At 41.5% G+C, this 15,255-nt stretch overlaps 1 protein-coding gene across 13 annotated transcripts in view; it reads right to left on the bottom strand.

Annotated features, from left to right (window-relative positions):
* The window catches only part of CFAP61 (cilia and flagella associated protein 61), a 309,663-nt gene that overhangs the window by 202,243 nt on the left and 92,165 nt on the right, over positions 1–15,255 (bottom strand). For all 13 annotated transcript variants that reach the window (XM_058286761.1, XM_058286762.1, XM_058286763.1 and 10 more), the window contains 4 exons: positions 11,409–11,480; positions 6,616–6,794; positions 4,869–4,908; positions 1,640–1,779 (listed from right to left, as the gene is read on the bottom strand). In XM_058286761.1, the coding sequence (XP_058142744.1) occupies positions 1,640–1,779; positions 4,869–4,908; positions 6,616–6,794; positions 11,409–11,480 (431 nt within the window). The remainder of the gene's footprint in view (positions 1–1,639; positions 1,780–4,868; positions 4,909–6,615; positions 6,795–11,408; positions 11,481–15,255) is intronic.

Here is a 15,255-nt window from a genome sequence, read left to right as displayed (position 1 = left end):
TTCAAATCTTAGCATTTTTCAGTCATTAAATAATCTTTAAATGATTTTAAAAAGTTATAAATTCCTTAATACAGTTACCATGGAAGTATTCAAACATTCTTTTAAGTATTGGGCATTTAAGAATATTTCCAATATTTTTTAATCCTCATGCATAAATTTTTGTTTGCACCTCTGATTAGTTTCTTAGGATAGATTTCCAGGATTAGAATATAGAGGTCAAAGGGTATGAACTACTTCAGTCAAACTGGGCTTTGAAATTTATGTCAATTTACATTTTAACCAGTACTATGTGTGTGTCATTAGAACTGCACATCACATCTTAATATTTGTTAATTTATCAAAATTGATGTCTTATTATTGTTTGGGCTTACTTTCCCTGATTAGTGATAAGCTGTAAGATTTTAAATATCTATTGATCATTTTTTTCACACGCAAATAGTTTTGTCAAGCTTTTTGTTACTTGTTCTAGTTGGCATTAACTAATTTTCTTATTGATTTATTAAAAGCTCTTTATATATTAAATATATCAACCCTTTGCCTGATGCATTTGTTAAAAATATCATTCTTTTATCCAGTTGCATTTAAATTTAATTAGATGGGTTAGAAAAAAAGTGTTTTTTTTTGAGGTACAGGACCTCGTATGTGGGAAGCCGTACTTGGCCACATTGGCTCCCCTGAGTTGGGTTTTTGCATTTGTTTGCTTGTTAGTTTTTTTTGTTTTATTTTTTAGGAGGTTCAGGGATCGAACCCAGGACCTCCCAGGTGGGAAGCAGGCACTCAATCACTTGAGCCATACCTGCTTCTGAAAAATTTTATATAATAAAAATATCTTATTTTTTTCATTCTAATGGTTTTATGTTTTAAAAAGACTTCCACCATCCTGAGACAGGAGGAAAATTGATCTCCACTCATATTCTTTATAATGCACTTAACGTTACTTCCTCAGGAAAGCTTCTTGTGCCTGATCCAGTCTCCCTCTTGTCCACTTTCATTGTACCATGTACCCTGGCACAGGTTACACCTTCCCGGCTGCCATTTTATGTTATGTGGGTGCTGATAAGCTCTGACAGGCAGCACCAGGCCTGGATGCCCTTCACCATGGTATTCCCAGAACCTCAAACAGAACCTAAACAAGGATATATTTTCTAATTTTTTTGTTTTCAAGGTATGCATTTAGCTCTTCAATCATCCACACACCTATTGTACCTTAGAGTATGAAGAAAGTTCCTACCTTTATTTTGTCCCACCTTTTCTAGAATAATCCTTCCATTTCCCACTGTGGTGATACAAACTCTGTCATATATGTCTGTATCCACACACACACTGAATTCTAACTTTACTGGGGTCCTTGGTTGGACTCTCTCTTGTGTCACACTGTTCTACCTAGAGATTCGGTCAACATGGCATTGTGCAATTGTTGTGGAGTTATATTATGTATTCATAACTGGTGGGACAAGTCTCTTCAATATTACTCTTTCCCTAAATGTAGTGGCTTAAATCACTTGCTCTAGCCCTCCACCAATACAAGACACTTCATTTTTAAAATAAATGATTAATTTAGAATAGTAGGCGGCTCCTTGCCCTTTCTCTTTTTTTCAACTTCACAGGCTTTTCTTTGGCCTACTGCCGAACCACTTACTTGAGCAGTCCAGCCCGATGGAAGATGTAGAGATCCTGCTCCAGGGTGCAGTTGGTGAAGGGGACCATCTTCACAAAGTTCTGGATGAGGACAAACTCAGGGGTGAGATGGGGCAGGGAAATGATGCAGAAGTTCTTGTCCTAAAATGATTGACAACCAGGACAAGTGGAGAGAGAACCAAAAGCCAGTTTTCAGTAAGCACTATTATGAACAAATTGCTGCTATAAAGCAATAAGGAAAATAGGAACAAAACAGGTTGATAAAGGAGAGGCTTTTTTTTTTAAGATTTGTTTATTTATTTTTCTCCCCTTCCACCCCCACCCTGGATGTCTGTTCTCTGTGTCTATTTTGCTGCGTCTTCTTCTTTGTCCGCTTCTGTTGTTGTCAGTGGCATGGGAATCTGTTTCTTTTTGTTGCGTCATCTTGTTGTGTCAGCTCTTTGTGTGTGCAGCACTATTCCTGGACAGGCTGCACTTTGTTTCATTCTGGGTGGCTCTCCTTACGGGGTGCGCTCCTTGCGCGTGGGGTTCCCCTACGTGGGGGACACCCCTGTGTAGCACGGCACTCCTTGCGCGCATCAGCACTGCACATGGGTCAGCTCCACACGGGTCAAGGAGGCCCAGGGTTAGAACCGCGGACCTCCCATTTGGTAGAAGGACACCCTAACCACTGGGCCAAGTTCGCCGCCAGGAGAGGCTATTTTAATTAGACTTTCCTACAATGTGGAAAGTAATCGAATAAAATTCAGAGAGTGAAGCAAATGCAGGAATATGGAGAGGAGATCTGTGAGTCTGACTGAAACCTGAATAAATTTATAGTATGAAAAATGACATCCATTCAGCAAAGCTCTTTTGCAGAAATAGATTTTTTGAAATTGAAGACATTTGCGTTTGCAAATTTACTTGTAACTAGGGGTAAATGAGACAGCATGATGTTAGAGCAAAGGTCCTTTGCTTGCTAAGTCATCTTAACCCAGTTCTCTCCTGTGTGAGGTAAGGAGGGGTACTCCAAGTCTTTTCTGGCTCTAAATTCCTATGATTCTACATACATGGATCTCTATGTATTTTATTCTGAGCTGATTCTACTTGGGTGAGCAGATACAAAGGGTATGTTCAGATTCATGAAGATAGAGGAAAATCCTGCCTGACTGATGCCACTTACTGAGACCTGTGCTGTCCAATCCAGAAGCCACTGGCCACATGGGGCTACTGACCATTTGGGAGGTGGCAAGTGTGACCGAGGAACTGAACTTTTAAAAATTTTATTCCATTTTAATTTATTTAAACTGACATATACAAACTGACAGTCAATTCATTTTTGAGGGAAAACTTTTCTGTGTGTTTGGAGCAATGTGGGTATATAAATCTACTCTTTTCAACTGTAAATTTTATGAAATTGAAATACAGAGTAAGTATTTGTGATGGAAATTTAGCACTTCAATTGAGATATGCTGTAAGGGTAAAATATCCAGAGCACTTAAGAGCCTTAATATCAAAAAATAGAAAATAGCTTATTAATAATTTTTCATATTGATTACATGGCGAAGTTATTATATTGGGGATATATTGAGTTAAATAAAATCTATTATTAAAATTGATGTGACCTGTTTCTTTTTGCTTTTTAAATGTGGCTGCTAGGTCATTTAAAAGGACTTAAGAGCTTGCATCCTATTTCTACTGGCCGGCGCTGCCCTAGACCTCCTACCTGATCCTCTGCCAGGTCTCTGCTGAAAGCAGCCTGCTCTTCCCAGAGCTAATTTGTCCCTGTGGGACCTCGCCTCCTCCTGAACCCTGTGAAGGCATTACTTGTGCGAATCCAACACCTCAGGGACATTTGTGCAACCCAAAGGAGTGAATCATTGTGTGACCTTATCTTCCTGCTTTCTAGCAAAATAGCACTGCTCCTTCTGGGGAACTTTAGAGTCAAGCTGCTGAATGACTTGAGCTACAAATAAGGACTGGGGACCAAGTCACGGTGGGCTTACCCTGGAGACCAAATATAATGAGTTGTTTCCATTTAGATTTGAAGGATTAAAGATGAAGTAATGAAGGTATTTTGTTCCTGTCTCTGCCCCCCCATGACCCAGAATAAAATAGAAGCAAAATATAAATAGGTCTTTTACCTTTTTAAAGCCAGCATATCTTTTATAATGCTGAAGATTTGTCTTTACATGGACTTCAAAATAGGAAAGAAATAAACTTAGTGAAACTTTTTTGGGGCATTTAAAGAGAAATAGGCATTGTCAGTCTTAGGTTCAGGGTAATCTGCATTGCTTTATGAATTTCAAAAATGTCTTAAAATTGAGTTGATAAAATTACAATGGAGAACATTATTATGGCAAGGCTCTGTTATATTAATGAGAAAGTAAAGTCTATGATCTTATAATTTTTAGGCAACGTAATTAAAGCACATTTGTGAGTTTTGTATTTGCCTCAGTATAAAGAGTATCAAGGAAAAATAAGACAATAGATATTTTGCTTGCAATTAACCAGCTGAAGAAGTATGGTTGTTGACTTTGTCCATGAAAAAATGGTCTTTATAAAAAATGATTTTTCGGGAGAGGGTGTGGCTCAGTGGTTGAGCTCCTGCTTCCCATGTTCAAGATCCTAGATTCAATTCCTACTACCTCCTTTTAAAAAAGTGAGTTTGTTCCTCACGTTGTCTTCCTTCCTCACTGGGCCTGAGACACCCTGAAATTCAGTATCTTGTCTGCCCTTGGACATTCTCCTGGAGCCCACTCACCAAACATGGATGAGTCCTTCCTTCCTGCCAGGAACTGGCTATGTCCAAGGAATTAGTAGGGAAAGCAATGCCAGCCAGAGATTCATCCTTAAGTTCCTACTTAAAAAATCAACTTTAAGTTCCTACTTTCCTACAATGCTTTGAGCCAGTGTAAATTATAAAGTAATACAATGGTCTAATTCACTTAAATATAATTTCTGACACTTCAACATACTATAAGCATTCTTATTAATGATCTGATTCTAATAAAACACTGGTAAAGCTATCTCTAAAATAAATGTATTGAAAGAAAACTGTTAAAATAGCATGACTGAACAATTACAGGCAATGACAATATTTTCTGTTTTAAGAGGTCATGTCAGGTAGTTTAACCCTCCACATTCATAGCATTTTAAAAGTTTGGATAATGAATATGGCATTTTTCTTTTCTCTAATTTCTCTAATTTATAAAACAAAATATTTTCCCAAAAATTCAGAAGGTACTTACAGGGAAAAGACTGAAAACAAAATTCATAAAATCCAGGGACCTGTGAACAAGATAGTAAACCTGTCACTGGCCTGCAAGCAAATGTAGCATTGGCGTAGATATAAAGGGATTTAATATGGTTCTTTCCCCCCAAGGCAACAATTAGCCGGCCACTAGCCAGAATCCATGTGTAGTCAAACACTAATAAGATTCATATGTCGGTAATATTTTCTAGAACTGAAGGCATTATTATAAATTCATAATCTCTGAACATTCCAATAGGCAATATGAAAGATGGTCATTCTGTGGACACAATCTGTCCCTTCCTTTTTGGAAGATTTGGGGAGAGGTGGGTATGTCAGAGGCTATTCTGATCTTTTTCTCTTTTATATGTAAAACATTTCCAACCAGCTACATAAGTATGTTCTTAGGTAAACTGTAATGTGTCAAAATACACTTTCTAAGCACAATCAAATCTACATGCACAGGGAAAAAATAAGCATAAAACATAACAAATGTGGAAGGGGACTTACAGTGTAGTAGCTATGCTGTAATAGATTTTCTTTTTCACCTTCCAAGATCTCTAAAGAAGTGTAAAACTTAAGCAGAAAAAAAAAAAAAAAGGAAAGGGAAGGCATGGTTCTGAAGGAGGCTAGGTTGAGGATGTGTTTAAATAGACCTCTATGAAGGAAATGGCCAGCAGTGTTCTTGATCGTCTAAAAGATCATTTTTAGTGCTTAACACTCTAGAACCTTCTGGTCTATCAAAACCTTTCAGGGTTATTCTGTTGAACATGGTGGAGTGGGTGATGCCCTAAAGAAGAGTGGAATGAAGGCACCAATGGCAGTGGCCAATATCCAGACTCCCTGGAGGGACAGGAAGGGGGTGACAGAGTGGTCAGGCAGACACTGGGGATTTGTATGCCCAGTACCCTTGCCTCCTCCTTCCACATCTGCCCTGGAGTTGTTTGGTGCCCTCTTAGCCCTCTTAGATCCCATGTCTAGGTGGGGCTCTTGCCCCAGATTCAGGGAGAAGCATGAGGCACAGGATTCAGCCAATCAACACCAGCACTGTCTGTTCCCAGCCATTGGTTAAAGAATGAACACAAAATACAGCCAGTCTACTGGGGTTTGGCTGGAAAGCTAGGCAAAGCAGACTGTCCTTCTCACTGGATGGAGTTTGGGACCAACCCCTCTCAGCTGTCTTGGCCCCAGTAAGGGGATATGACTCTGAGACTGGGGCCAACAATGTGGAACCAGGGGGAGATAGAGAAACTTGGTCCTTGAATGGACTGGCTAAGTCCTGGATCATGCCCACTTTAAAATCAGTTCTACCCCCTGGAGTTGTCCTTAGTTAGGTGGGACAATAATTCTTTTTTTAAAAAGCCAGTTTGGGTCAGATTTTCTGTCACTTGATACCAAAAGACTCCAGACAAGCAGCAACCCAAATAAAATTCTCTACGAAGTGTAAAATTTAGAGGGAACAGTATGTGGTTGTGAAAGTGATCATTTTCCAGAGCCCCTAAAATTTCACAGGTGAGCCATACTCTGGGCAGCTTTCTTGCCCGTTCTATGGGCCTTATCCAAGTTTTAGGAAATTGAATCTCTGGGAATGGGGTGCATAAATCTATTTTTAAAAATTCCCCAGGAGATTTCCATGTATAGCCAGGTTTGGAAATGACTATTCTCTGCCAAGATAAAAATGTTGGGCCCTCCCCACTGCCATGAGAAAGTCTTAACATATAGAAGACCTGGAGGTCAGAACTTGCCTGGCTTCATATTTCTCCTCTATACAAAACAGCTGAATACAGAAAGCAGTTGATGTTCCCCTGTAGATGGGGCGGAAGTCTTCCTTCTCCTCAGGCAGTAAGATGGAGGCTGAACCCTCAGTCATGATGTCGTTATCTAGTTCCTCTGCAATGGAAACTTCACTGAGTTTTTCGATGTTCTAGAGCAAGGAAAGATGAGGAGTCAAATGGAAATCCTATTCATTTTCTTCAGTTGAATGGGCTGGTGGCAGCCTTATCTACATTATACTGGTATGAGTACAGAGTGCCTCACAAGGAGCAACTCGTCCTCCATCAGGCCTAATTTTAAGGAGATATTCTTAATGAGATACTCAAAATTTTAAGATGACTCAAACAAGTTCTCATACAAAGGTCAGAAAACAAATGTCTTCAGTTGACCTTTGTTAGAGGATCCATATTTTTACCACATTGCTGGACAGAGATTAGAGTGTGAAGTGTCATATACTTATTAATTCCATGAGCAGAACACCTATGTTCCCAAAAGTGTTTTCATTGGGATTTTGTAATAAAAGCAGTTTTGGATCTTGGGACTGCTCAGATTGTCCCAGGAGTAAGTTTGGTGGTGAGGTGCAACCAGGCAAAGTCCAACTGCCCATAGCCTCCCAGAAAGTCAGTGCTGAGTCCAGTTCATTCTCATTTTAGGGACATTTCAGACGGGGTTATAATTGTTGAGGAAAAGGATTTTTTCTCAGATCCTTCCTGGAGTTCTTTTAAATCAAAGTAATATATGCATATAGTAAAAATTAAAAATTAAATTAGCATTAAAGCTTATAGAGAAAGTTAGCAGATCCCTGCCCCCCATCAAGTCCCTCCTGATTGGCCAGCACATTCAACTTCTTCATTTCTTTTGGTATTTACGTCTATATTTCTGAATAATATGCTAATGCTGCAATTTTTTAATTCATCAGTTTTTGAAATTGCCTCTTGGATTCTTGATGTAGTAGATGGATTTAGCCCTCTTATACTACCCTGTTCCCATCACCCACCCCCATAAAATTATATCACAGTGTGGGGTTATGAATATACAAATACTGTTGCTGCTGCTGCTAAACAAAGTAGTATAATAGGACTATGTTCTCATTGGCATCCTTTGTTTTTATTCACTTAACTTCCTAACTTTTTTCACATTGTAGCAGTTTGGCATTATTTATGAATTCCAAAAGTAGATATTGGATTATGTTTATTAACTGGTCTGTTCTTCTGGGCAGATTAGATTGGATTCAGAGGTTTCACTTTTACTTGATTAAATAATGATTAAGGCTTTGATTGGGCCATGTCAGTAGGACATTGAGTTCCTAGCCCCTTGGTGGGCAGGGACTCACAGAGAAAAGACATGGCAGAGGACAGAGTCAGGAGTTTTAATGCTGGAGCCCTGGTAAGTAAACACACAGAGAAGCAGATATGTGAGGAAAGAGAGAAGCTCCATTAGATACTGCAGAGGCCCCCGGAAGAGAGACAAGCCATTTGCCTGATAGTCTACAGCTGGCCTTGTGGAGTGATCAGAGCAGCTGAGCCCAGAGACATTTTGAAACAAGCCCCCAGGGAGAGATGAGACTTATCCCAGCCTACAGGTGATATTGAAGAAGCTGGGACCACGGAGACTTGAGAGGAAGAGGAAGCCTGAACCCTGCAGTTGTCGGCAGCCATCTTGCTCCAACATGTGACAACAGACTTTGGTGAGGAAAGTAACTTACACTTTATGGCCTGGTATCCGTAAGCTCCTACCCCAAATAAACACCCTTTATAAAAGCTAACAGATTTCTAGTATTTTGCATCAGCACCCCTTTGGCTGACTAATACACACATCCTCCATCAGATTTGCCAAATGTTTGTCAATATTCATTTCCAAACAATCAGGCATTTCAGCTAATCTATGAATTTCATTTTTTTTTCCCTCCTGGTGATTTTGTTACGTGGCTATCTCCCCATGCCTTGCAGCGTTCCCAGGCTGCTGTACCATCTGCTATCTTGTTCTGCAGCTTCCGTTTCTTGAGTTCCAGGTCTTTTACTTCTCTTCTTTGCTCTTGGTTTATGCTCTTGTATTGCAGGAGCATGTGTCTAGCTTCCTAAAAACAGTGAGACTTGGGAGGTAAAATTCAACATCCACTGGGAAGATTGGCTAGCAGGCACTTCTTGGGAGGATCAGGCATAGAGCTGACATTTGTACGGGGAAACCAGTCACCTCCAAGATATTATTTGGGGGTCTGTTTTGGGAGTCTGTCATGTTTTTTTAGATTTAAATTATCCAGTCTCCTGTACATGCGATTGTGGTAGGCAGAAGAGCCGGGTTCTCCCCTGGAGATTCCAGAAGGAATGTAGCCCTGCTGATACCCGATTTTAGCACAATAAAGACCTATTTTGGACCTCCGACTTCGAGAACTGTAAAATGATAAATTTGTGTTGTTTTAAGGCACTAAGTTTGTGGTAATTTGTTAGAGCAGCAATAGGAAACGAAAACAGTGACAATGGCCCAGCTTCTGGCATTCTGAGAACACGGAGGGAGGAGGGGACTTAGGGTTCCTCCATCTGATTTGGAGAATTCCACTTACTCATCTATTTTCTTTCCTTCACCATCACCCAACCTTCTACAGGGCAAGCTGGACTTAAATTTGGAGCTGCTCCTGTGTGTTTTCTCCAGAGGCTAGTCATCAGGCCTCCTCACTCAGGGTATAGTTGAGGGGCTCACACCGCTCCTCTCCCCTGCCTTCTGCAGAACCTCCAAGTCTCCGGCTTTTTCTGGATATGTGTGAGGAATTCACATACTTTTCACTAATCTCTCTCCTCAAGAGAGCACTTGGGTTTCTGCTTCATCATCTGTGCTAAGCCAGTGTAAATGCCTCCCTTTATTTTTCTTAATTCTTAACATGTTTAAAGTGCTGATCTTCTGATATCTCCTCTTCCAGTCTCATGGTGTTGGTGGATTTGCACGCTTTTTATTCCTTGACTGTCATTTCAGTAGGTTGTTCCAGAAGGACATTAAACACGGGAGTTCAACCCACCTTGTTTACCCAGATGCCCTCTGGGGCTCCAATGTTTAGTGCAGGGGGACAGTGCTGTCCTCTCTCTACGCCCTTATTTGGGTTCATAAAGGCATGGCTGCCCTCTTACAAATACTGCAGAGAAAACGGCTACCCTTTGCTGCTGCCTACACTCACTCCTCCCTGTGGTTCAAGGCCTGATCTGTCTCATCAGGGAGATCCTAGTTTGGATCCTAGATTTGTTTCCCAGAAACAAATCCTGAGGTAAAGATGTGACTGTAAGTAGCTCATTTGGGGACTGTTACCAGAAAGTCCGTGTGGTAAAGTGGGTGACACGAGGAAGGGAAGGAACCAATACAGAATGTTTAAGGAGTGGGTCCTCCCAGTGGGGGCCTCTGAGAAGCTGCGGAGTACACCTCAGAGATGTCCCACCTGAGGGGAAATGGATCTGGGGTGTTGACATCTCTCCAAAGATTCTTAACCTGCCTGTGTGCACAGCACCAGAGAAAGGCCAAGAGGCACTTGCAGACGTCGCCCTCAGTGTGCTTAATAATGATAAGTGCCAAGGGGATGTGGGTGGGGGGCCTGGCAGCATAGGCTAAAATGGGCTTCAGGAAATGGACCCAGTGCCTATGGAGCGTTAGCTTTTCTCAGTGGGCATCCTGCTCCCAGACTGCACACTTCTTCCTCTCCTCCACAGGGTTAGTCCCCAGGGGCAGACCCAGCCTGGGGTGAGAACTGCCTACAGCCAGGGATGTATGTTTAATTCAATAAGGAGGAAGAGTTAATAGTTAATAGGTGTTTTGTTCTCTAGTTCTGCCTTAGCCATAATAAAGTGTTATTTGTATTCCTAGTTGGCTGCTGTGTGACCTCTTAATAGGGTCAGAATCTGGCAAGGAGAGGGCTGCAATTATCTGGCCCTCTCTCAGAACTCTAATGACTGGGATGATACATTTTTATTTGTTCTAGAACTTCCATGGATCTGACCAAACCCTGATTCCCTGTTTCCTCTTCAAGGGACTTTTGGACTTCTCAGGCCAACTCACATTGAGGTGGTCAACATAGCAACAAAGAGGCTCTTGGGCATTGAAAGAAGGTCCAGAACTGCGCTCATCCCTGGGGAATGGTAGTTCAGACTATGTCAACCTCCCACTAAAAGTCCTCGGTTTCTTAGGAAAACTTCCAAATCCTGAGCAGGTCCACAGAGCTCTACCACTTTCTACCTGAATCACCAGGTTTCTGGCAAGAAATTGATGGCAGCCTTCAATGGAGTGGGCAGAGCCAGTTTAACAAAAGACCATGTGCAAAGCAGGAGTAGGGTTAAGGGAAAGCAACAAGATGGTGAAGCCTCCCGGGGCTAGGAACAGGTGGAAGATGCTAGCACTGCTCAACCTGAATCTGGAAAAGGAGGGAGAAGTTACTGGAACCTAAGATGCATATAAATGATATATAATGACTGTGCATATGATATATGTGTGTGTGTGTGTGTGTGTGTATTTATTTATTTAGAGAGAGAGAGAAAACTCTAACAAATTTTTGTCCATGCAACTTACACACCCAAGTTGTGCAGCAGATATAGAATAAAGGAATAATCACAGTGGGTAAAAAATCAGGGGAGGCTTTGTGCAATATGTCCTGAAGAAGGTGGAAGATATGAACTGGTAGAGAGGCAGGAGGAGTATGGAGGAGGACAGGACACACAAAGGCTTACAAGAGGAAAGGAGTAACTGTATGGGGTCAACCAGTGGGCGTGCAAAGGCCCTGATCCAAACTCACCTCCACTTCGTTAACATGTCTACTGTGCACTGCTGATAAAAGCTCCTCGGTCACAGCTTCTACAGTTTTTCCCTGCAAATAACAATGATGAGACACAGAAATTAATCAACATGAGAATGGTTCTGAGCCCAGACTCTGGAGTAAACTACCTGGGTTCAAATCCTGGCTCAACTTCTGAACGGCTGAGTAACACTGGGAAAGTTGCATGGCCTCACTTTCCTCATCTGTAAAAAGCGGGGGAGGGAAGTGGACTTGGCCGAGTGGTTAGGGCGTCCGTCTACCACATGGGAGGTCCGCGCTTCAAACCCCGGGCCTCCTTGACCCGTGTGGAGCTGGCCCTCGCGCAGTGCTGATACGTGCAAGGAGTGCCTGTGCCATGCAGGGGTGTCCTCTGCATAGGGGAGCCCCACGCACAAGGAGTGTACCCCGTAAGGAGAGCTGCCCAGCATGAAAGAAAGTGCAACCTGCCCAGGAATGGCGCCGCACACAAGGAGAGCTGACACAACAAGATGACGCAACAAAAAGAAACACAGATTCCCGTGCCGCTGACAACAACAGAAGCGGACAAAGAAGAACATGCAGCAGATGGACACAGAGAACAGACAACTGGAGCGGGGGGGGGGGGGGGGGGAAGGGGAGAGAAATAAAATAAATAAATAAATCTAAAAAAAAGGGGGGGAGAGTGTCTACCTCCTCAGAGTGTTGTGAGGATATAATAAGAATGGATGAATAGATAGATGGCTAGAAAGACAGCACACTGATGGCAACTCCGAAGTTCTGTGTAGATGTAGGATATCATCCATTATTCTGGTTCTTTGTGCAACTTTAACAGCTGCACTAAGTTCTTTTTCTTTTTTAATTTAACAGCTCTGTTCAGGTATAATTAACAAACAAAATGCATATATTTAAAGTATACATTTTCAAAAGTTTTGATTTATATATGTGCCCATAAAAATATAACCCCAATTAAGATCGTGAACATATTCAGCATTCCACATAGTCTCTCTGTTTCTCTGTGTCCCTCCCTTCCACTCTTTGCCACCCCACCAACCACAGGCAAACACTGATTTACCTTTTGTGACTATAAATTAATTTGTAGTTTCTAGAATTTTATACAAACGAAATCATACAGTATATACTCTTTTTTCCTGGTTACTTTCACACAGCATAACTATATTGAAACCAATTTTATTGTATGTATCAACAGTTCATTCCTTGGGCTTCAGGAAGATGGCAGATTAGAGATACACTGGACACACTATTCACCCAGAAAAATTGCTAGAGGACAGGCAGGAAAAAAATGGAAAAAAATGTTCTAGGGTTTAGGATACCAGGGGAAGGCTGGACAACACCCAGAGGAGACACAAAAAGAACCTCGACAGAAAGACTTTGAGTAGAAGCTGCAACTGCAGCTGCTGGCCCCTCCCCCCATCTTTGAGCACCCTTCCCCCACCCTTGGAGTCAGCTTTGAATTCTCCAGCCTCTGACAAGCCTCTGATAGGAAGCTACTGACAGGGGGGACCACAGGGATCCATCTCCCCAGGAAATGAGAGAGAGGGACACAGCCTAAATCTGATTCAGCTTTTGGCCAACAAATTTGCTCTGCTGTGTCCCATGAGCACTTCTAGACTGGATGAGGCCACACCATAATTTGCCCTGGGAGCTGGCATGGGACTAAAGAGATCTGACCCTCTCAATCACCCTTCCTACTGAGCAGGACTGGTTGTTGAGGACACAAAGGGGAATGGAATTATTTCCTATCCAGGAACAAGGAGGGGTGCTGGCAAAATTGGAGAAAAGCCTCTGAGAAAGTTTGATTTGCAAGACTCTGAATAGCGTCGAGACAGGAACTTCTGTCAAATTGTTGCAGTTGGTGTTGCAGCAAACATTCTGGCCAGGGTTTAAACTGAGAGTGCTGCTGAAGAGTGCAATCTCTTGGAGGACCAAGGAAGTGCATGTGAGGAAATTAAAAGTAAATAAAAGAGAGGTTTTTTTCCAGCCTGTGCAGCCTTCCTTCCCAAGGCCCTTGGAAATGGGTATGCAACACATTCCTGGGTCAAGGGCCCAGTTTGACTAGCACGAACAATCCTAAGGACCTAGAGCAGGTTGAACTAAGAATCAAAGAATGGCAGTAACACACAGCCTTCTGTCACTAAATCCCTACACAAGAGAGAGAAATTGAGCATCAGAGTAAACTTATCATCATAATCACATGCCTAGACATCAGCAAAAACTTACAAGTCATACTAAGAAAATAGATGAAATGGCCCAAGCAAAGGAATATATCAAAACTCCAGATGAGACAAATGATTTGAGACAACTAATGAACAAGGTTCATACAAATCTCCTAAATCAAATCAATAAATTAAAAGTTAATATTGAGATTGCTAAAGAGATAAAGGACATCAAAAGGACATTGGGCAAGCACAAGGAAGAATTTGAAAAACTGAATAGAAAAATAACAGAGCTTTTGGGAATGAAAGACAATAGGTGAGATGAAAAACATGTTAGGGAAGCAGACTTGGCCCAATGGATAGGGCTTCCGCCTCTACCTGGGAGGTTCACGGTTCAAACCCTGGGCCTCCTTGACCCGTGTGGAGCTGGCCCATGTGCAGTGCTGATGCGCGCAAGGAGTGCCGTGCCATGCAGGGGTGTCCCCTGCGTAGGGGAGCCCCACATGCAAGGAGTGCACCCCCGTAAGGAGAGTCACCCAGCAAGAAAGAAAGTGCAGCCTGCCCAAGAATGTCGCCGCACACACAGAGAACTGGCACAACAAAAAGAAACACAGATTCCCGGTGCCACTGATAAGGATAGAAGCAGTCACAGAAGAACACACAGTGAATGGACACAGAGAGCAGACAAGTGGGGGGGAGTAGAGAAATAAATAAATAAATCTTTTAAAAAAACATTAGAGGCATACAACAGCAGACTTGAAATGATATAGAAGAGAATAAGTGATGCAGAAGATGGAACAACTGAAATTGAAGAAAGAAAAGAACAAAGAGGGGAAAAAATGGAAAAAACAGAGCAGGAGCTAAGGGAGTTGAATGGTAACAGGAAACATAACAAAAATTCTGTCATGGGAGTTCCAGAAGGAGAAGAGAAGGGAAAAGGGGCAGAAAGAGTATTTGAGGAAATAAAGGCCAAAAATTCCCCAACTCTCATGAAAGAAATGAATTTTGAAGAAGCACAGCAAACCCCAATCAGAATAAATCCAAATAGACCTACTCCAAGACACATACTACTCAAAATGTCAAATGTCAGAGATAGAGAGAAAATTCTCAGAGCAGCAAGGGAGAAGCAAATCATTACACACAAGGGACACCCAGTTAGACTTAGTGCAGATTTATTATCAGAAACCATAGCAGTAAAAGAAAAATAAATAAATTATATATAAGGAAAAAGAAAAAGAGAAAAAAATAAATGAAAGAAAAGAAATAATAAACACGAAAGTGAAAAGACAGTAATATGATGTAATTAGGATACTGAAAGAGAAAAATCACCACCCTAGAATTCTCTACCAGGCAAAATTGTCCTTCAAATATGAAGGTGAGTTTTAAATATTCACAAATAATTTTTAAAAAGGGAGTTCATAAATAAGAATTGACCTTTGCAGGAAGCATTATAGGGAGCTTTACAGCCTGAATGTAAACAACAGGAGGCTTGGAGGAGAGTATAGAAGGCAAGACTAGCAGAAGAGATAAACAAAAGAATAAAAAGATACATGAAAAGGAAATATGACATATGAAAGTCAAAGAATAAAATGGTGGAAGTAAGTAATGCATTTATAATAATCAAAATACATAGGCTGATGGAATGGATAAAAATATGAGCCATCCATATGCTG

The sequence above is a fragment of the Dasypus novemcinctus genome, chromosome 24 (genome assembly GCF_030445035.2).
Source record: "Dasypus novemcinctus isolate mDasNov1 chromosome 24, mDasNov1.1.hap2, whole genome shotgun sequence".
NCBI classification, from domain to species: Eukaryota; Metazoa; Chordata; class Mammalia; order Cingulata; family Dasypodidae; genus Dasypus; species Dasypus novemcinctus.
Note: the sequence above shows the minus strand (reverse complement) of the source record. Positions and strands in the feature narration are given on the sequence as shown.